At 38.8% G+C, this 23343-nt stretch overlaps 1 protein-coding gene across 1 annotated transcript; it reads left to right on the top strand.

Moving 5' to 3' along the window:
• The first annotated feature begins 13029 nt into the window (after positions 1-13029).
• igsf8 (immunoglobulin superfamily, member 8) lies at positions 13030-23118 on the top strand. Its single transcript, XM_058403652.1, has 6 exons — positions 13030-13431; positions 17117-17497; positions 17593-18045; positions 18994-19404; positions 20356-20781; positions 20907-23118. Exons 1-6 carry the CDS (start codon positions 13389-13391, stop codon positions 21068-21070), a joined length of 1878 nt encoding a protein of 625 aa, XP_058259635.1. The 5' UTR covers positions 13030-13388; the 3' UTR covers positions 21071-23118.
• Positions 23119-23343: the final 225 nt, after the last annotated feature.

Here is a 23343-nt window from a genome sequence, read left to right as displayed (position 1 = left end):
AGAATATGCTTACTACATAGTATGAGTCTTATTTTTCTTCAAGTATTGTGTAGTTACAACTTAATTCATGATGATGATGATGATGATGATGATGATGATGATAATTTACTAGGCTAACTGTGATCACATTTATGAGTGCTTATCATATGTTTTATTTCCTCTCTCTGGAATTTCCCCAGTCAGTTTTTCCTGAAGTCTGTTTTTCTTTTCTTTCTTTTTTCCAGCACAATCCTCCCTCTCTCCACTCCTCTTCTTGCCCTGTCCCACTCTGGTCTGTCATCCTCTGCGATCTTATGGCTGAACAAATGCTTTAATTAGTTCTCGCAGCCCAAACAACGCAGGGCTCTCAGTTGACACAATGTGTCTCACAGAGCGCCACTGAAGGTCTGTCGAAGAAAATTAAACCTCCCCCGCTGTCTGCATACACCAATTACCCCCACCAACCCTGCTACTGGACAATTACTCCACAGCACTTCTACGGGCTGGGCAGCGGAAGAGACTACAGAAGAGAAGAGAAGGGAAGCGAGAGAAGAGAGAAGATGGGAGGAGGAGGGAGGGAGAGGGAAGCTGGGTCACTATACTGTTTACAGAATTGTGGGTTGCCCATGTGGCAGTGAGCTAGCAACGGACTTCAAAAACCAAATACAAAATTTTCTGGTGCTAATGTTTGCAGGAATCCAAATACAGGGAGCTCTGTTGCAACTTAGTGGAATCTTGGGATAAAGTAATCATCTTTTCTTTTGTAATGAGTCACTGCACAATGCTTTTTATCCCCCACTGGGTCTGGAAAGATCTTAAATCTAATTTATCTAAACCTTTGCTAAAAATCTTTTGAATGTGTGCTGACGTGATCAGTGATGATAGAGAATGTCAGGAAAACCAACCAGTTGCATGTTGTTGTACACTTTGATCCAGCGTAAGTTTACGTGTGTTAAATTTGATAGTAAATCACAACTTATAAGGTATAAACTCTAAGAGAACCACATGCACAGTACCATGACACACACACACACAAATTCTGCTCTTGTGACAGTGTGCTTCCCTCCCGCACCTCTCCTCCCCTCTTCCCCTGGCTGTATGGTTTTAATTTACTGACTCTAATGAGCTGAAGTTGAGGTCAGCTGGTCCCGGGGCCGAGTCTGTCATCAGGGTCTGACATGTTTATGGAGGTCTGAAGTGGGCGTGTGGTCGAGTCCACAGCTTTTAAGACCCAGGCGGAGGGTTTGGGTGGGGTGTGCACGCGCGCGTGTGTGTATGTGTCTTTTGGGGGATATGGGGGGTAGGGGAGGGTCCGTGGCTTTTCACTCCAGCATGACTATTATTTTTGTCTTTTTATACTCCCCTGTGGTGGTGGTAACCTGGTTTTATTTTTAAAACTTTATGTTCGAAGACCTTAAAAAAATAGGAGAGAACTGTGCCTCAAGTAAGCCAGTAAAAAGACAAATATACTTAGGGATGTGAGAGAACTCAGTGGAGATGGAGACAAGACAGTGTGTAAAAAAGAGGAGGCAAAAAAAGGCTTGAAAAAGACAATCAAGTTGTGTCTGAACCCTAGGGACAACCATTCCCCAAAAGGGTCCTAAAACAAAGCTTATTTGAATTCACTGATACAAGTCAATAGCCACTTTGCATTTACAGTGGGGAAGAGTGGGAACAATGGCCCTTCCTCAACTATTGAGCTTGCAGTAGGTCATAAATCCTCCTCATGCCCTGAAGAGAGGGAGTGATTCATGTCAACGGAAAAACTCAGGTATGAGTGCAGGTAAACTTTTGCCTTCAGGCTGTATTAGAGGAAGGGAGTGAGATTTTTGTTTGGGGGGTTGGGGGTTCTGGCTGGGGGGGTTAACAAGTATCTGGTGGGGAAGAGAGGAGAAATCAGTGACCTGAAGAACTGCAAGAGGTCAGGAAAGGTCAGATGGTCACTGATGAAGAAAAAGGAAAGAGCATTTTCATCCCCACAAAGAGACATAAGATTGATCATCATTAGTCTATTTAAGTTAACTGCATTGGCAAGCGGGTGGTGCTTAGCAATACTTATCTAGGGTTTTCATAGCAGCCTTTATAGGCCTCTTTCTGTAACTGAGTTCCTTTCTGCTCTGAAATGTATCAAACACACCACTAAATGGACCAATTCTGTTTATAGGAACTGTGGGCAGGCTGTGGCAGGCTCCATATCCCTGTAAAAAGATAATATGTTCCCTATTAAATGTCCCCCGGATGACAAATTGCTTCCAGGAAAAAAAAGTGGAAGCTTAGGAAATGAGCTGTGACACTTCAAAATAGACATCCTCTTCTTAATTCCTTAAATTCACAATTTTGCTATTTACTGATTATATAAAATACAGAATAGTAGAACATAGTGCTCAGTTGCTAAAAATATTTTCTTTTATAAGAGAAATAAGAGTTGACAGGGAATTAAGGGGTGTTTGTGGTATGCTGTCATCATGATGAAGTGCCAGAGAGTATCATCCTCATGTCCACGATGTCAACATTTAAAAAAAAATATATATATATATATATATATATATATTATAGGTTTTTTTTGCAGGTAATTATGGCCTAAAGTAAATAATAAATAAAGAAATACAGTATTTTGGTTTTGCACCCTCAACTAAATGTAGGCAGTAATAAAGATAATAAAATAAAATGACTCGGTTGAGAGTCAGTTATGTATTAAATTGCATAGCCCTGACAGACGTATGGTAGCATAAGTGGAATAAAAAGAAAAAAAGAAAGTTAAATACAATATAGCCTACAGAAGTGAATAAAATGGGAATAAGATTTACTGAAAAACGTGGAATAGGATTTAGAGAGAGAGAGAGAGATGTTAAAAGTGAGTGATTTGAGTCGGGTTTCCAGAGGGCTGGCAGGGTTCTGGCGGAGGAGTGTGGTGGTTCAGAAGTCCTCCAGAAAGAGGCGCCAGTGTGTCCGGCGGGGGCTCTGACCATGAGCCGCTCCCCCCTCTTCCTCCCCCCTACAGTCACGGCCGCAACACCCCCAAACCAAGCTATTGGCAGACACCGGGCTACTGCCACTCCATGCTTCTTTAATATCCTGCCCAAATTGAAATATCTTTGTGGGTGAGCACAAACACACGCACACACATACATATACACACGCACACGCATCCAAAACACACGCGAATCTGCTACTATGCGCACACACTGACGCACACAAACATACAACCATCGTTACACGTGTTCAGCGCTGAAAATAAACATATAAACTAGTATTGTTTTTTTCTCTTATTTTATCAACAAAATAGTTAAAGAACCTCTCGCAGTCTTGTGGATGATGTGTAGTAATGGGAAGAGGAAAAATGTCTTACGCTGCACAAAACCCACTGGTGCTCCTAATAAAGAGAGGGAGCCTCAGCTCAGACAGCTGACATGGTCGATGTGCGCTGTAACACTGAACGAGAAACCACAAGCTTTGTGTTTATTTTAAATACTTCTCCCCCTTTGAGTAAAATGAATATGCAGCATAAACCCCAGTGATGGATTAACACCTCCAGTCTTGGACACATGTGAATAGTTTATAAAAATGTTAATTCACATCAAAACAACGATGAAGTTCAGAGTGAAGTTTCTGAAAAGAAAACTTTATTTTTATGACTAACTAATTTTATCCCTTTACTTTTAATTGTTACCTGGATGTCGCTCTAATACTATAGGAAGCCAGTGCGCATGTGATAAATCGTCCAGACCCACACCTTTAAAATAGCTTTTAATAGCTTAAATAAAGTTTGTACATGTAGTGTCGCTTGTGTTGTGCTCATTGTGTTAAGTGTTGTGCTGCTAAAACAGAATTTATTATGGGGGTTTAACAAAACAAAAAAAACAATGCTTTATATTTCAGCCACTGGCTGCCAGTGGACTTCCAGACTTCTCTTCCATGTCGCTTAACTGTCCAGAGACATTAAAAATGTTGTGTCCAGTAATCCACCAACCAGTTGCATGGAAGAATCGGTATGTGAAATTAAATTAATCGTGGAGGAAATCAGATGGAAATAATGAAAACAAATGTCTCTGGGAAAGTTAACATATATCTCAAACCAATACAAATATTTCCAAATAAATGGATTTGGGGAAAAATAAAAAACAAACATGTCCTAGGCCTTAATTCCACTTTGTGGAAGAAAAGCGTGTGTGCTGTGTCTGAAGAGGCTAAAACCCATTTATATGTGAAACTTAAGTACATATACGAAATGTTACAAATACATCCTGTGTGTGTTTTGCAGATTTTAATGGGATTTTATTTGGGCTCGTGAGTCTCCATAGTAATCAGCATGTCTTCTCCAGGGCCGCTGCAATTAACCCGGCGCACAGAGCTCGACCCACGTTTAGCGCGAGCACATAATGACTCTGATCATTACAGAGTGATTGTCTCTGGGACGAGAAATCCCTTAAACAGGCTCCTGGGTTTTGGAGCCGGAGAGCTGCACTCCATCTTCCCCGAGAGCCACCAACCGCCGATGCCGCCAAAAATAACACGCCGGCAGCGCCACTCCAGTCCGCGCCTCACCGCAGAGCAGCCCGCCGCGAGAGCCCGGATCAAAACACACACAAAAAAGGAAACACGGCGGATCGGGGAGCGGGGGTGGAAGGAAAAAATTGTTCATATAACTTTACTCCATTTCTTATAAGATACCCAGAATCTGCTGATGATTTTGGCTGCAGTGCGAAGCCGCAGAATCGAATCTACAGACGAGGGCCAAGTCAAGAGGAAACAAACGATGCTCGCGCGCTTGTGTGTGTGTGTGTGTGTGTGTGTGTAGCGCTGAATGGAGAGCTGATGAAATATCCTGCCCAAAGCGGTGGTTCGAAGAGCAAGTCATTCAGCAGTGGCAGCTACATTCATAATTCCCAAAAGACACTGAGTGTTTTCACCAAGTCATCACATTGAAGGCATTAGTATGACAGAGTAAAATGGTGCACCCAGGGGTACAGGAACAGACGACTGTGGCCTAGAAAAACAACAGCATTAAGTATACACAGTGGTTCCTGGGTGCTGGTGTGATTATGTAGACAGAAGACAGCATTACAATATGAAGGACGTGGAAAGCACTGGACCTCAATACAGCACACTATAAATGAAGTACAGGTATAGATGATCCGCCCATAGATTTATGTCTAAACCCATAATGATATATAAAATATTCTATCAAAAATCAACAGTGTACTTTAGCTGTGAATTGAAGGTGATTAATGAAAGTTGTAATTCTAATATGGAGCAATTATATTTATTTCAAATGCAGTTGCCTCCATAAGTATTCCTGAAAATGAGTAAACACTGATGTGTAAAAAAAAAAGGAATAATACAGGATCCCCTCCCACCCACACATATTCAATGGATTAGAGAAATGACAACTTGTCTCTACCTTGAAAAGATTAGGTATTCATTAAGAGGATCGGGGGGAAGTCTTTTAAGATGTGGCACCCTTTCATTGATTATGTAGACCATTTTAAATAATCATTATTGATCCCTCCCATTATATTTATTTTATTTTATTTTATTTTATTTTATTTTATTTTATTTTATTTTATTTTATTTTATTTTATTTTATTTTATTTAAATTTATTTATTTATTTATTTATTTATTTATTTATTTATTTATTTATTTATTTAAACAACACCTGTAATTCTCATCAGAATGAATGGGCAGCATTAATGGAGCGCTACTCTAGGGTTTTGTTAGTAAGGGCTGGGGGATTGTTAAATGCTATGTATATGTACATTATACTGCAAAATTCAATAAAAATATTAAAACCAAAAAAGAATAATACATGCAATAAGCAATATTTTAAGCTTAAACATACTGGGGCATTCTCGAGATTTAAGTAAAAATGTTTTTAATTATTAAAGACAAAAAAGTTTCATTAGTATAGTTATTTCCACCCATTTCAAAATGATCAGCACTCTTTTAATTACCCATCCTGGAAAGAATGACAGTCCTTAGACATGTCAATAATATCTTATTCATAATTTGTGAATTATGTGGCAGCAGCACAATGCATAAAGTCATGCAGATACAGGTCAGAAAGAGCTTTAGTTAATGTAACATCAGACATTAAAATAGGAGAAAATATGATTTTAGTGACTTTGACAGGCTGGATTTCAGAAACTGGGACTTTCACACACAACTGTCTCTAGAATTTATACAGATTGGTAATGAAGGCGATTCAGTAGGTTGAAATGTTATGTTGAAGAGCGTTCAGAGAAGAATGGCCAGAATGTTTCAAGCTACAGTAACTCAAATAACCAGCCTTCACAACCACAGTGAGCAGAAAGCATCTCAGAATGCACAAAATATGAAACTTTGAGGTGGATAGGCTACAACAGCAAAAAACCACATCAGGTTCCTGTTACAGCTTCGGTGAACTTGTACTGAGTGTCACTGTACTCCATTCTGATGTTTGACGAATGGTTTGTGAACATTGACTGAAGCTCTTAAACCTTTATCTGCTTTTTTATTCTGCTGCAGTAATATGACTGACTGATTGGACAATTGCATGAATGTGCAGGTGTACATGTGTTCCTAATGCAGTGGATGGTGATGCTAAATGTTTTGGAGAAAATTTTAAACTATGGTTTAAAAAAGTAGTTCTGATGAGAATGTATTTTTATTGTTTGTTTGTTTTTTCTTGATGTTTTGTTACAGCAAAAATAAATGTTTGTTTGAGTGAAAACTGTAATTATTGTCATTTTTTAAAATAATTGTAAGGGTGACTGGACATGCTGGAATTATATGTAATGGGGCTTTTTTTATCCTCTAATGTGTCATATTTGAATGACATTATTTATCAGCCTACTTGAAGTAAACACTAAATAAAGTAAACTCGTATTTTGATAACATCTCAATCAAAAATTATTTTAACATAATCGATACATTGCTTCATTACATCAGAGTATAGAAGTAAAATGCTGACCCCCTTTCTGTTCATCATATTATATAATATATCATATAAAATATCTCTATATCAAATAACTGCCAGTTAGCTTATTCACATACTTAATCCTGTTATAAAACGCATTCAAGTGTCCGATCTATTGGTCAGCCGTTACGGAAAATCTCACTTATGGTCACTAGATGGCAGCATTGAGAGTGGAATATTCTTAAAATTCCCTTTGCCTGGCTCTTATCCATGTCCATGTTCATGCCATTCCCTGTAGCTCCTCAGTGATGCAAAGATGATGTAATACGGGTGCACTGATGTTTCTTCTAAGATTGGAGGAGTTCATAACATAGAAAAATAAAATATTATATAAAAACATCAAAAATCCACTCATTTAGTTTTAGCCCACAGTATGTCAAAAAAGATTATCCAACATCATTCTAGGAAGATTCACAACTGTTCCAAGTTTAATCTATTTGTAGATAATGGCTCTGACTGTAATTTGTTGAAATCACAATGCCTTAGAAAAAGCCTCTAAAACACTTTCCAGACTTTTTTCCAGACATTAGCTGAAACGGTTCTGTTTCAATAGGGTTTAGATTCAGCAGGGATGGCAGTAATCAAGCCTGAGCATGTCTAATCTTACTGAACCTAATTATCGATTAAATATGGCTAATTGGCTGATTGAGTAACCAAAGGGTAATCAGTTTTTCACAGAGGGTCAGCTGGCATTGGATAAACGTTTTCATTCTTTGAACAAAATGATCATTTAAAAATGATTGTGTGTTGTTTCATGTAGCACCAGGGTCGTGGAGAAACGTTGCTTCATTTTACTGTGTACTGCATCAGCTATATATATATATATATATATATATATATATATATATATATATATATATATATATATATATATATATATATATATATATATATATATGGTTGAAATGACAATAAAAGCTTCTTGACTTGACTTTTCTCACATTGTTCTTGTTTTATATTACATTTTGCTTGGTATGAAACAATGAGCTGTGACAAAAATGGAATAATAAGCAAATGCATTCTACATAGCACTGTATAAAGTACAGTGCCTTACATAAGCATTTACCCCACCCTTGAACTTTTCCCCATTTTGTTGTGTTACAATTCAGAATTTTATTGCACTTCTCTGTGATGGTTATCATTCAAAATTCGAACTCAAATAAGAATGTTATTGGTCATTCTCATACGCAAACATACGAAATGTGCAATGAAATACTTTTGTCAACAGCCATAAAAATAGCATTAACATTAAGTAGAATTAATTCTATTCAGGTAGGAAAGGAAAATATAAAAATATAATATGAGGTATACCAAAGATTTCTGACAGAAGCAGTATGATTTATATAAATATTTTGAAAAGTGCAGGTATGTGAAGTTGTTTGTGCAATATACAGTAGTGTGTATTGTGCAAACAAGTCCCTGGTCTAATCCTAGGTGTTTTGGTAATTTCGGGTTTTGGAGGCACTAATAAAATTTACATAATTCGAGTTTATTTATTTCTTTTTTCATTTATTTGTTTGTTTTTTGTTTGTTTCTATGTAAGGCTTTAATAAATACTTTACTCATACATTAATATCCACAATGTGTCTGAGCATTTTTTAAGTGAGTTACACAAGGGGCTTCTAGGAGAAGGTAACCTGTCCCACTGGCTCAAAGATCCTGGAGATGCTTATCTCCCTTGCTATCTGGCTAGATAACTTGACGTGGGATAAGGGACTGTTACACAATGTCCACTGGTCTCCCCAAGCTCATAGCCATTAAGAAAGCCTTGTCAGGGGTGTAAATGGTTATAAGCTGTTTTATGCATGTGTTGTGAAGCCATTCACTACAGCAAAGAGTGAATCACAAATGCAGAAGCTCCAAGCAGAAGTTTCAGGGGAAACTGGGCAGGTCTGACTGGTAAGAAGAGTCAGAATCAGCCACCAACATCACATGTCAATGTATTGGTCAGAGCTGCACTGTCCCTTGTTAATTATTGTACTGTACTGTCTGGCACTCTGTGTACACATTTGCACACACACTTTATGAAGTGCTAGGTCTTTGTAGTGTACTTTTTCAGTGTACTTCAGAAAAAAATTTCTGGGTAATGTGTGCATGGTGTATATGGTTGAAATGACAATAAAAGCTGCTTGATGTGATTTGATTTGAGAGAGAAGATTAGTTATGCTCTTGTCTTACAGCAGTTTGAAAAAAAAATGTGAACATTAGGGGAGAGCCCATTTACAGCAATTCTGCTATAACATTTTGCTAATTTCCCCATGTGATTCAGTAACAATCTCTGCAGTACATCGATCGGGGGCGGGGGGAGGGGGGGTGCGTAGCAGATCCAGGGGAAGAGATCATATGAGCCTTTTTGTTCTCCTGCCCATGGCACAGTAGATAAACAACCAAAAACAAATTACAGTGCAGCTTTCCAATTTTCTTTCTTTCTTTCTTTCCGTCTGTCTGTCTGTCTGTCTGTCTATCTGTCTGTCTGTGTTTTATTTACTTTAGTTTACTTGTCAATAAAACTAATTGTGCACATTTCAGTGCACTGATAAATTCCCATGCTCAACAGATTGTTAACGGTGTGAAACTGTTGAAGTATACACTACCAGTCAAAAGTTTGGACACACCTTCTAATTCCACGGTCTTTCCTGATGTTTATTTCTTTCTAAATTGTAAAACAATGCTGAAGGCGGCTGAAACACACAATAATCTCGTTTGAACAGTTGATATTGAGATATGTCTGCTACTGATGCTCTGTAATGCCTTCATAACGGCTCTAATCTGAGGTGCTGTTAATTGGTGATTTCTGAGGCTGGTAACTCTAAATGAACTTCTCCTCTGCAGCAGAGGTAAATTTTGGTCTTGCTTTACTGGGATGGTCTTCATGTGAGCCAGTTTCATCATGGTGCTTGATGGGTTTTGCAAATGCACTTCACAATACTGTTCTTGCAAGAACTATTCCAGAACACCTGACCTTCGTGTCTTAAAATAACAACTGTTTTTTGTTGTCATTACATATGGATTACTTAAGTCCATGTGTGTTATTTCATAGTTTTGAAATCTCCAGTATTGTTCTAGAATGTAGAAAAGAAATCCCTAAACAAAAAACATTGAATTAAAAGGTGTGTTCAAACTTTTGACTGGTAGTTGACATTAACCACATGTCTAACCACACACACACACAGAGTGAGTGAGTGATTGAGAGAGAGCAAGAGAGAGAAAGAGAGCAACAATCAAATACAGGTCAACAAATGCTAATGAAGGAGAACAGAGATGCACCTGTTCCAGTACATCCTCAGCATGCTCAGAAACTGTTGAACATTTGAACATCCTCAGCATGCTCAGTATTCTGTTGATCTAGTAAGATAGGCACGTACTCCTGAGAGGGGGAGGTATTTAACTAACAGAGATGCAAAACAGCACAACACGCTCCAGGCTCGACTGTATTTGCCTACACCAGAGTCCGGAAGTTTTTTTTTTCGTGTTGAATTTTGCAACCTGAATTTGACAGGTTGAATCTGAGCCTTGAAATCAAAAACCTGTATCCGAAATCAAAAACCAATATTTGAAAACTAAATGGTTGAATCAGTTTCAAGGAGGTTAAATTAAAACAAATAAATACAGATTTAGTTAATATATTTCTATATTGTGAATTCAACTGTCTTTGCCTAATACCTCAGTATTAAGAATTCAAATGGTCATTTTGTTTGTTTCCATAGGATGTAGCTCAGCCACTGCTGTTTGATCAGGAAGTGAGAGCCAAAGCTAAGTAACTCTCTAGAATTTACACAGATTGGCAATGAAGGAGTTTCAGTAGGTTGAAATGTTATGTTGAAGAGTGTTCAGAGGAGAATGGCCAGAATGTTTCAAGCTACAGTCACTCAAACAACCAGCCTTCACAACCACAGTGAGCAGAAAAACATATGAGGTTCCTGTTACAGCTTTGGTGAACTTGTACTGAGGGTCACTGTACTCCATTCTGATGTTTGACGAATGATTTGTGAACATTGACTGAAGCTCTTAAACCTTTATCTGCTTTTTTATTCTGCTGCAGTAAAATTGGACAATTGCATGAATGTGCAGGTGTACATGTGTTCCATGTACTACATTCATGTTACATTCATGTGCATGTAAAGGCAGACATCCCAAAACTTTAGGCAAAATAGTATACCTGTGGTCTTGCAAGAAGCACTGAGAGCTTACATGACATGGGGGAGGGGAAAACATAATTTCTCAGAGACCCAGAGGAAAAGACATGGTACTATCCATAACAGAAATTGGACTACTCTCCAAATGTTATAAATAACATCTGTACTTAGAAATAAAATAAAACCAATAAAAACAAATAAGATCTTTCTGTCCAGTTTAAGGTCAATCAGTGAGATTTTATGGTCATTTGTAAATTTTTCTATAGTCGCACAGTAGAAATTCTGGGTGTTTAGGAGAATGGCGTGGTGATGTGGGATGATATAATGTTTTATTTAAAATAAAGTTATTTAGGTAGTCAACAAAGAAACATAAATTACATAACAAAAAATGGGTAAAAATTATATTCTGGAGGTTTACATTGCTGGTCAAAATGACCCCAAGGACAAAACATGTTTGTAAATTTGAAGATAACAGGAAGATTAAGTTGTTTCCCAATCTGCACAATACTGTACTAAATTGTTTCAATTTACAATGTAATGAGCACAATCACAGCCAGGCAATTAAAGCGAACAGTGGAGAAAATGCACAGCACAATATATATTCTTCAACAAGCGGCTTGCAGTAACTACCCAAAAGGGCGAAATCCACAATTGTACACCCTGTGATGTAGTTTGTAGTTTGTGAAGTTTGTAAAATGAAAATCCCTTTCTACTTACAGTCACTGCCCACTTTAATAGGAACACCACTACACACTTGCTCATTATGCAGTTATCCAGTCTTTCAATCATACAGCAGCAGCACAAAGCATAAAATCCTGCAGATACAGGCAAAGAGCTTCAGTTATTAGAGTGGATAAAAATGTGATCTGTGACAAAACCGATTCATGGTTGTTAATACCAGATCGACTGGTCTGAGTTCAGAAACTGCTAATCTATAGAATTTTCAAATATAACAGTCCCTAGTGCTTACTTTCACTTCACTTTCAGTAACTGCTAGGTTGCAGATAGTATCAGTTCAATTCTAATCTATTTTATTTACATAGAACTTTTGATAATGGACTGTTACAATGCTGCTTTATAGAAATCTGGACATCATGACACCATATGCATTAATTTATGACCACAAAATTGCAACAGAGTGCAAATAGAAAACAACTAGTTTGCACACAACCAAAATGGCCACATACCAGCAAAAGTAGGACCCACTATGTGACTGAAATAAACACATGGAAACCACCCCTGTGATGATGACGGAAACCTCACAGCACCATTTGTCCCCATTTTGATGCTGAGCTTACAGCTTATTGTGATTACTGAGACCTGTATGTACTCCCCATGACTGCATGCCTTTCTTTTGGTTCGTCTAGTTTCCTCCCTCCTCCCAAAAATATGTCATTAGGTGGATTAGCTATAGGTGTGATTGACCGAGGTGTGAATGAAAGTGTGAATGGCGTCCCAAGGAGGAAATGGTCTTACACCCACTGAAACCTGGATACTGAAGAGTCCCACTATACTTGATATCCCACATGAACTAAATGCACATTCAGATATCTCACATTAACAAAATACACACAGATTTTTAAAAAAAAAAAAAACATTTTTTTTTACTTTTTAATAATAGTCTTCTTTTTTCCACAGATACAAAGCTGTAGATAGTTACAATATAGAGGATTATTAAGATTCCTAATGTTGAATGGTAGTAATTAGTATACTTGATGTGTTATTAGCTTGTGCATTAGAACAGTTTCATAACAATTAAGTTGTCTTGTTCCTGAAAGACACTGTGTGCGGTGTGAATGAAGGCGTGGTGGTGAACCCGCTGAAAAGTGCTGGATGAGACGCAATTGATTTCTTTGGCTATCTGCAAGCGGTAGCGTCATCACGTTTGATTCCCATTGGTCAAGTCTGCTGTCGGTTAATCTGATGACCAATAGATTTGTAAGGCACAGAAGAACCCGCCCACCGCCGGAGAAGACAAACTGGCCCGTGGAAGGGCTGAATAAATGAGCAATATTAACACAGGAGAATCGCACGACTTTGTAGGATTGTATCATTTAGAGACTCTAAATATCGTTATACTGGATTATAAGCGCACACGCTGTGACAGTAATGTGTTGGGGTAATATTGAGCTTGATAGTTATCTATTTATATAGGTATCTGTCTATCTAAATATATGAGTTGTGTTAGCGCGTTAGATGAGTGTTGTATGTGTTTAATGCGATCTCCTAACCACGCGTTAATAATCGACTAAACAAGTGGCTATGTGTGTCGCTGGGAAAACCACTTGGGCGTGAATTGGGAATACTGGGAAGCAGGATGTCTCGGTGGTGGAGGATAGTGCTGATTGCTGTAGTGTGGGGTGAGTGATCTGACTTTTATACACTGCTGTATGTTGAATTGAACTCACAGGTTTGTTTGTACATGTGTACAGGGATGGGTGTTTCACTGACGCACCACAATGTCTCATCCGTTTGATTAATCTGTCTGATTCACTTCAGCTCGTGTCTCGGTTACGAAATAACCTTAGCCAAAGCGTGTTCCCAGAGCCGTATAATCTTATGATAGAAACTAAACAGTCATCCACAACCAGATAGAGCAGTTCAGTACTGTGGGGAAATGTACTGTGATGCTTCACTCTAACCGTGCAGGTTATACGAGTTATAAATCAGATATGTTGTACACCAGCTATTTAAGCAAGTCCCATTAACATGCTTTTCTGTGTCACACGCCCCTAGTGGTCACATTGTGTTATGTCATGATCCGCTTAACAGCCTGACCATACCTGTATCATGATTGGCTGCAGGTTAGCGGATAAACTACACGGTGGGGTTGGTCAGCGTGTGGGTGGGGGGAAAAACCTGACACAACACTAGACACTTTGCATATTATCTCAGGCCCTTTCGATACACTCACGACCACCAGTCTAGTTTTTCAGGTTATGTGCGCTGCGTTTGCGTGTAACGCCTTGATCCAGATCTCATGTAATTACAGAAACAGGTTCAGTGTGATTTGTGCGCATGCGCAGACAGGCTCTGCGTTTCCAAATAAGGCGTAGCTGCTAATGACAGCGTGTGAGCAGAGCTGTGTGTACATTTGGTTTAATGTGAGTCATGGGTAAAGGGAAGTTTAGGAAATGGTTTAGGATATATTCACACATTTGAATCTTACCTTTTAATGAAATACAGGTGTGGGGATTTTATTGGATTACTTTCATTTAAAAAGGTTTAGCATTCCAGAAATGGCAGTAAGAAAGCTACAAGATTGGACAATATCCTGCATTTTGCTTATACTGCTATATATTGGTCATGTAAAGTATTAAAGTAAATTAGTGAATTATTGGTCTCGTTTAAACACTAACACAAATAGCATGTTGTGCAGCTCTCAGTCGGTCATAACCGGTTACCAGTGTGCTCTGAAGATGAGAACAGCACTAGTTACTACTTGCATAAAGCACTTTTGTTACAATGAACAGTTTGTGCTTGGTGTCTGGATTGGGCTGCCAAGTGGGGTGCTAAGGATCAGTAACAACTGTGTAAACAACTCCAGAGTCGAGAAACAGGCTAAAGGAAATTCATTTTGGCTACAGTCATAAATATACACTATTGCCAAAAGTTTTGGGACACCCCTCCAAATCATTGAATTGAGGTGCTAGGCTTGGCCCCTTAGTTCCAGTGAAAGGAACTCTTAATGTTTCAGCATACCAAGACATTATGGACAATTTCGTGCTCCCAACATTGTGGGAACAGTTTGGGGATGACCCCTTCCTGTTCCAACATGACTGTACACCAGGGCACAAAGCAAGGTCCATAAAGACATGGATGAGAGAGTTTGGTGTGGAGGAACTTGATTTGCCTGCTCAGAGTCCTGACCTCAACCCGATAGAACACCTTTGGGATGAATTAGAGTGGAGACTGAGAGCCATTCCAAAACTGTCTGCCTTTAGATGCACATGCATGTAATATGGAGTTCGCCTACCCGTTGCAGCTATAACAGCTTCAACTCTTCTGGGAAGGCTTTCCACAAGGTTTAGGTTTGTGTTTAAGGGAATTTTTGGCAATAAGTGCATTTATAAGGTCAGGCACTGATGTTGGACAAGAAGGCCTGGCTCGCAGTCTCCGCTCTAATGGTAGTTTGAATGGTTTGATAAAGGCCTAGTCCACAATGCCATGGTTAAGTTTAAAATGAGCTGCTTTTTTGTGATCTCACCATTTCCCCAGATGTTACCATCAGCAATGACATAATCTTTGCATAATTTTTTGCCACTTTAATTTTTGACGATTGAACTTAAAGCATGAACTTAAAATCTTTACAAGCCACAGAATTGCTTGTATTCTATACAAAGCAGAACAGTACAGTGGAGATCAAAATTAGAGAACAAGCTATAAACACCTGTTTTTTTTCTAAAAAAAAAATATTATTAATGTTCATCACTCAATATTTAAAGGAATATTAGTTGTGGATATACCACTGTTTTACTAGCATGTTTTATGAAATAACCAAGTCACTTCAACAAAAGGCATTATGTTGTGGGAAATACAGTGACCAAAATTAGAGGACAGTAACCACTGTTGCACGAAATAATCTTTCAGGGTTACAGCTGTGAAATATTCGTAGGAAGTGTAGAGGCCCTTGCTTCAGCTTACTTCAGCACATCTGCTGTTGCAGGACATCATTAGTTTCTCACACTGCTCTGGTGTGATCTTGGTATCTTGGTCCACTCTTCTACTAGTCTTTTCCACAGTTCAGTAACTGTAGTGGGTTCCTTTGCAATAACTTTGTTACCAAGTATTTTCCAGAGAGATTTTCAATAGGGTTTTTATCAGGACTCTGGGCTGGGCATTTCATTATTTTAATGTTTTTAGCTTCAAGGATCTGCTTTACCCTTTGTACAGTGTGACAGAGGGTATTGTTTCGCATAAATTTGTGTGCTGGTTGGGAGATGCTCGCAGGGACAGAGTCACATGTTGCAGAATAATAAACATTTGCATTGACTGTCATATAGCTGTATAAGAGGCCCGACTCTTGCTGCCGAAAACATTGCCCAAACAGTAAGTGACAGAGGAGATCTGGTCCAAAGTTCACTTTAGTGATGAGAGCAGGTTTCATTTATTTGGGTCCAATGGGAAATATGTTCAGCATCAAACTGGAGAAAGACTGAAACTGAAGTGCATAAAGAAGTCAGTGAAAGGTGGAGGAGGAAGTGTCATGGATTGGAGGATGTGTTCTGCAGAGAACCTGGGCCTCTTATGCCAAAAAAAAAACACTACAGTTACCAAACTGTCGAAACGACTGGAAGAAGAGTGGACCAAGATACCAAGATCACACCAGAGCAGTGTGAGAAACTTGTGATGTCCTGCAGCAGCAGATGTGCTGAAGTCAGCTGAAGCAAGGGCCTCTAAAGTTCCTACTAATTTTTGACAGCTTTAACCATAACCATTTTAGTTGTAATCTTTCGTGCTACACTGGTTACTGTTCTCTAATTTCAGTCACTTGTGTTCTCCACAAAATAAAGGTTTTGCCTCGGTTATTTTGTAAAACATTCTAGTAAAATGGTATACCTAGATATTCCTTTAAATTTTGGGCGATGAACATATAACAATATTTCAGGAAAAAATCAGGTGTTTATAAATTGTCTCCACTGTATAAAATGAAAATACCTCATACAGAAACAACATGGTTCCTCCATCTTGGAATTAGGGAGATTACATGACAATCAACAACATTATTAAAAAAGCAATGATTATGATTTTTTTCCATATTCCATTTGAAAAAAGCAAAATGTATAAGAAAAAGGTATTTTTCAGATTTGATCTTTTTAGTGTAAACGAGGCCTCAGTCTCAAACAGTAACTGATTCTGTTTTGTTAAAGTAACTGATTGTGTGATAAACCATGATGTTTTATTTCTATTCCCTTTTATAGTGAATATGCAAATGCTGCAATATCATTTTTATCTTTCTCTCTCTCTCTCTCTCTCTCTCTCTCTCTCTCTCTCTCTCACTCTCTCTCACACACACTGTGTTTCCGTTTTATTTTATTCTGACAGAGGTCCAGAGTGTTGTGTGCCGTGAGGTGACTCTTCCACCAGGTCCAATCTACCGTGTAGCAGGTTTCCCTCTGTCTCTGCCCTGCACTGTTTCGGGCTATGATGGTTCAAGAACACAGGACTTTGAATGGTTCTTATACCGTGAGACTGCCAAGGAAATGTCGATTGCGGTTGTGTCCACTAGAGATAGGGGCTTTCCCTATGCCATTTTCCAGGGTCGAGTGAATTCAGGCGAGGTTCGGGTGGAGAGAGACTCGGGTGATAAGGCCAGACTGGTGATTCAGAGACTTCAGCCAGAAGATCAGGGAAAATACGAGTGTTATACACCAAGCACAGATGTACAATTCCAAGGCACCTACAGTGCGTCTGTGGACGTCAAAGGTAGATTACATGGATACAAAATGGAACATTTCCTGTGCCATTTGTATTGCCTTTGTTATACAGTTTTTATATCTTATTTTATTTACTGCTTACAGTGATCACAGACACATTGCTGATAACCCACTCTCGCATTCTGAGTGGCCAGTCTGTCATAGAAGGCACAGCACTTCAGCTGACATGTGCTGCTTCTGTCGAGTCAGCGCAGCACACACATTTGTCTGTCACGTTCGGGATGCGAGGCAGCACAGGCTCTGGCTCTCTGGGCCACAATCTGAAGGAAATCATCTCCATCGACCGCGATCTGCATGTAACCCCAGGCCGGGGAGGATCTTATGAGAAGAGGTACAATAATGGTGAGATTTCTATGGAGAAGAGGAGTGGAGATGAAGGGAAGGACCTTTACATTCTGACGATAAGCGCACTGGCCTTGGAGGATTCTGGTTCTTATTTCTGTGAGGCAGCACAGTGGATCTTGGATCCATCAGGCCAGTGGGAACGCATTGCCCAAAGAACCCTGGAACTGGGAAACCTCTCAGTGCAACCACTTGGTGAGATATTGCAACACTTACCCTCTTGTTCTGATTTTCACTGAGAAATAATACTTTTTTCTAAATAATGCTCAGAAAACCCAAGCAGTTTGGTCTAAATACCTCTGCTGCTGTATATATTTAAAGCTGACTTTCCAATAAGAAATTAAGCAAAGCTTGCCACGGGGAATTGGCATCATGAGGTTTGCACTTTTTCCATTTTCTCAGTTTCAATACGATCCTGGTTTGAGTGCTGTGATATGGTACTGCTATACAGTAATGCATCCTGTCTGTAATTGGGTAATATCCCAAGTCTGTTCCAATACATGATTCATTTTCATTCAGATCAGTGTTTACTCTGATATTGATAGTTATTACCAGATTGGTGCCTCCCTAGATGTTATGACATTAGATTCTTAGTTTAGTTAGTGTCTTATAGCTAAAGTGTGCCTCTCTTACGGTAGAGTGTGACTGCATCTGCATACAAATCTAACGCTGCTTAGAACATTGCTTTTTAAAGTGGTTTTAATTTTTTTTAATTATTTGATTCTTTTAATTTTGTCACAGTGTGGGAAGCCACCAACATTATTAAAGTTATTATGTCAAAAGGAATGATTATAAAAATAGTTTCATTTGGTGGACAGTTTAGAACTGTACTGAGGAGGTCTATGAACAGTTAAAAGGGTCCATGGGTTAAAAGACAAGGTAGTTTAGTAAAATATTACTAATAATGTCAGTTTGAGAAAGTGTGATGCAGTTTATACAGCTTGCAAGTAACATTAAAGGCTAAAACAGTCAGATGGTGGAATTGTCATAAAATCATTGACAAGACATCTTTGTCATTTATACCAATATGGAATGCAGTTCGATTTTAGAATTATATTTAAATGTATTTGTATGCAACAAGGCAAACATTTAAATTGCAGGCTTTGCTGTGTATGCCTGTGTAATACTTGTTGTTTGCTGCAGCGGACACGCTGTCTGTGAGCACAGTGCCAGTGGGTGAGGTGGCACTGCAACCCGGGTCCCCTCTCAGTCTCACGTGTCTGGTGTCGGGAGCCGGTCCGTGGTATCGCTCAGCTCTGCTGGTGCAGTGGTTGCGGCGTGGGCCGGCAGGAGGGGTGGAAGTGGAGGTGGCCCGCATGAGCCCCAACGGAGTCGTGAGCTGGGGCGATGACATCAGTAGTGGAGGAGGTGGCAGCATGGAGAAGGGAGAAGAGGGGAGATTTTCTCTGAGACGCTTCTCTGCCCACCCTGCCGATGCTGGACAATACCGCTGCGCTGTGAGTGTATATGCTGGGCAGCTCAATCCAGCACCATCCAGCCCTGCTACAATCACACAGAGGTCTGAGGGTGTAGTGGTCAGCCTCAAAACTAAAGGTGAGTGGCTGAGTGCACAAATGTTGACCTGACCTTTGTACTGAAAATATTTGCTAATCTGAAAGAGTTATGGTTTTAATGTTATACTAGTATAGATAATGAACAAGTATTGTTCCTGTTAGGCATGGCTCATCATTTGAAATGTTACATTTAGGGACATTTAGTAAGAGCAACCTAACCTAGTAAAAATGAGAGAAAACATCTTCTATGCTTGTGTATAAATGTTTGCATAAGCAATAAAGACATTCTTGTCTGTATTTGCAAGTTTGTTGATAAATGGCAATCAGCCATAAATTACTGGCTATGTGAATGCCACAGCTGATTTGCATTTGGTAACACCCACAAAACTCCATGAAAAGATCAAGTTCAAAAAGAGTGGAAAGCACAAATGGCTACTAAAATAAAAATATTGCGTCTTAAGTGGAAGTTGAAATATTTGACTTGTGTCTTTAAGAACAGAAAATATTATTTCGCTGCATATCCAGCAGAGTCACAGCACCTAAAAAGGCCCATTTGATGTCGTCCTTCAGGCAGAAAAAGTGTAGTCCAAAAAAATAGTTACTTCAACTGGGGAGGCCAAATCATAACAAACTTGACCAAATACAGTGGCAAGCAAAGCCAACTTATAATTCAGCTTTTATCCTCCAAAACTATTATGCTCAAGAAATCAGTTCTGCTATTTTCACCACTTTTATTTTCTTTTCGTATGCAGTTTGGTTATTGAGGCCCATTGAGCTACATAAGAGCAACAATAAGAGCAATTATTAATTTTTTTTATATATACAGAAAATATTTACATTAGTTTATGCATAGTTATTGTCCTCAAAACTATTATATTGAGTTGTAAGGTTGTCAAAGCACTTCTCATGTCATTCCTCTGCCATAACATTACTCTAAAGACTGGTTGCAAGTGTGGAGATTAAAATGCTGGTTCTCCCTGTGTTGGTACAGCGGTGAGTGTGCTGGCAGCCATTGAGTTATCACGTCGTCCACTCCTGAAACGTGGGAGCACCGTCACCTTGCTCTGTAATGTCTCTGTGGTGACCACAGGCCCCACTCAGGTGGAAGTGCAATGGTGGCACAAGAAGCGGGAGCTACACGGGAAAGAAGACAAGACCCCCGAAAATGCCAAAGGCAGTATCCTTGCAACACTGACCTTTGATGGGATATCTCGTATCTTCAGTAATGGAAGTGAACTGAGCGTTGACCGCATTTCTGCTGGAACTTACAGACTACGGATCTTTTCAGCACACGAGGAGGACCAAGGGGATTACCATTGCCAGGCAGATGTATGGACCCAGGACCCCCATGGAGGCTGGTACAATACAGGTGCCAGTGCAGAGTCATCCATAGTACACGTTTATTTATATGCACTAGGTAAGTTTAAGGAAATGCAAATATTACATTAGTGTATTTGTTGTTACTATGAAGCCTTTATTAAAGGAAAAAGAAAGACTACTTTATAAAGATCTGTTGCTTGCATTTATTTTCTCTCTGTCCAGTTGCTGACCTTCTCCTTATACCACTGGTGGTTGGTGTCTCCTCTGCCCTGTTTGTGGGAGTGGTCATCATCTCCATGGTAACATGCTGCTTCATGAATCGACTTGCCAGGCAGCGCTCCAACTGCGCTAGGAAACCAGCTGGCAGGCCGATAAAAGAAAAATAAATATAACTAAAGAGTGTACTTGACTGAAGAATGAAGCATACTGACTTCTGCTGGCATGTTAGGCTCTGACTGGTCAATCGAATTATTAACTCACACATTCAAAGTGTGCCAACAGGTTCGTTCTTTTCTTCTAAGCCACAATTATCCTAATTGTGTTTGGTATAAACTTTAACCTGTCCAATATGCAGCATCCAAAACGTAAAGTGGCTTTTGTTTATTGGTTTGTTTGAAAGGATGGACCAATTTTGTGTGTTGTTTTTTGTTTGTTTGTTTGTTTGTTTATTTGGGTTTTTTGTTGTTGTTTTTTTTTTATAAATGTGATGTAATAAGTTTAACAAATCCTGGTTTTGGTACAAGAAATTATATTTCATGTTCCTATATAGCATGCCATAAATGTTTCACCATTATTTGTATGGTATTTATGAAACAATGAACAACTAAGCAAAATGTTGCACTGATCTTTGTAGTTAAAGATAAGCCATCACAGGTACTTACAAACTCAAAGCCCACACACAGTTCATGCACACTGTACTGTAATTAAGCAAAGCCTTGATGATAGGAATTAGTTTACAGTGGGTGGAATAAGCTAAACACTGTGTGTAGTGTCCCCATAATTTAGAAATCAGCTTGGAGCCACTGAATGAATAGAACCAGGCCACTACAGTAGTAGTAGTTATTCATACAGTGAATTAAACTAGCGGTGATACTACACACTGTAAAATAAATGTAATTACCCCAAAGAAACTTGACCACTTTATAAAGAGTGAAAATGCTGATAAATATGAATTGTATATTCTACTGCTGATAGGCTGATGGGTGCTTCCCTTATACTGCAATAAAGCAGTACTTGTATGCAACAGCACTCAAGCTGTCACTAGACACAGCTGGAAATACAGAGACTCTAATTGAAATGCTGTTGTAGAAACTGAACATCTGGGTCAAATCACACAAACCTTGAGTAGACTTCTCAGCCAAATCAACAGGACCAAATTGGGTCAAGGACCAAACTGACCCTTAATTTTTTATTTCCTTTTTTTTTTTTAAAAGCTGTATTTTGAACCTTTTATATTTTGCATATTTTCTGTTTTGGGGGGTTCTTGTGTTGCACTGATATTGAGCTGGTACTGTGAAATGGACTTTCTTTTAAAAATACATTTATGCTTTGTCTTGTAACTTGTATAAGGAGCACCATTCATTGTGTTCTCAAATACTTCCTTTCAGCATATTACGATTGCTTTTTTTTTTTTTTACATCTCATATAGGATTTAACCACAGTAATGAGAAAAAAAAATGTGGTTTGGGTCATGAGTACAGATAAAATGACAGAGGCATGTATCTGTAGCGCTTCTGTCCCTTTTTGGATAAATAATCTGATTGCTGTTTTTGTGATTTAGGAGATGAAGATCTCTGATCTTTTTGATTGTTAATACGGTGAACACATTTGGAAAAGTTAGTAAACACACATTGCTATTGCATGTTAAAGTGCTTTGCAGTGTTCGACTCACAAATCTGAAAGCGGATTTATCTTCTCACCCAGCTGGGCCATGTGACCATTTCAGGAAGATGAACACAACACTGGCTGCTTATTAATCCTTATGTTTACATTGCAGAGAGACTCTTCTCCCCCCACCAAATTTGTCACGCACTATTCTGGATTTGTCCAGCTGTTCCACTCAGCCTAGTGGCCATTTCATTTCCATTCTTATGCTAACCTTTGCTGGATGGTTCTGCAAGGTTTTCATGGACAGGCTTGAAATCTCTTAGCAAACCCATTTAAATATCAGGCTTCAGAAATACATAGTGTACCTAAAATCTCATAGGCACAAGTTAATTTACGATGTTTTTTATGCGGATTGTAACGATTAAACTTCCCTTTTTTTGTTTTTAAAGCTAATTTCTGTGTTTTTGTAAATTAATTAGATGTCCATAACCCGCTGTATTTTGTGAATGTTGACGGTGACCTGTGATTTTCATTGTCAGTGTCTGCTTGTACTGCATAATTGTGGTTTAGGGACATGAATAAGTAATAAAATCAAAAAAATAAAAGACTTATGGATTGGTGAATTAATTATTAAAGAAGTAACATACTGATTCAATAATACAACTCGAAGCATTTATAAATAACTGAGTGTCAGACTTGGTTAACGTGTATGGGCAAAACTGTTAGTAAAGAGCATAAACAAATTCTATTTTCCATGACCACAACCACACTTTTAATGTTTCTGTCTCACTCACCAAATGTTACATTCTTTCTGCGTAATTACAATAAATTA

The sequence above is a fragment of the Hemibagrus wyckioides genome, linkage group LG11, assembly GCF_019097595.1.
Source record: "Hemibagrus wyckioides isolate EC202008001 linkage group LG11, SWU_Hwy_1.0, whole genome shotgun sequence".
In the NCBI taxonomy this organism is placed as follows: domain Eukaryota; kingdom Metazoa; phylum Chordata; class Actinopteri; order Siluriformes; family Bagridae; genus Hemibagrus; species Hemibagrus wyckioides.
This window is presented reverse-complemented; position numbering and strand designations above follow the sequence as displayed.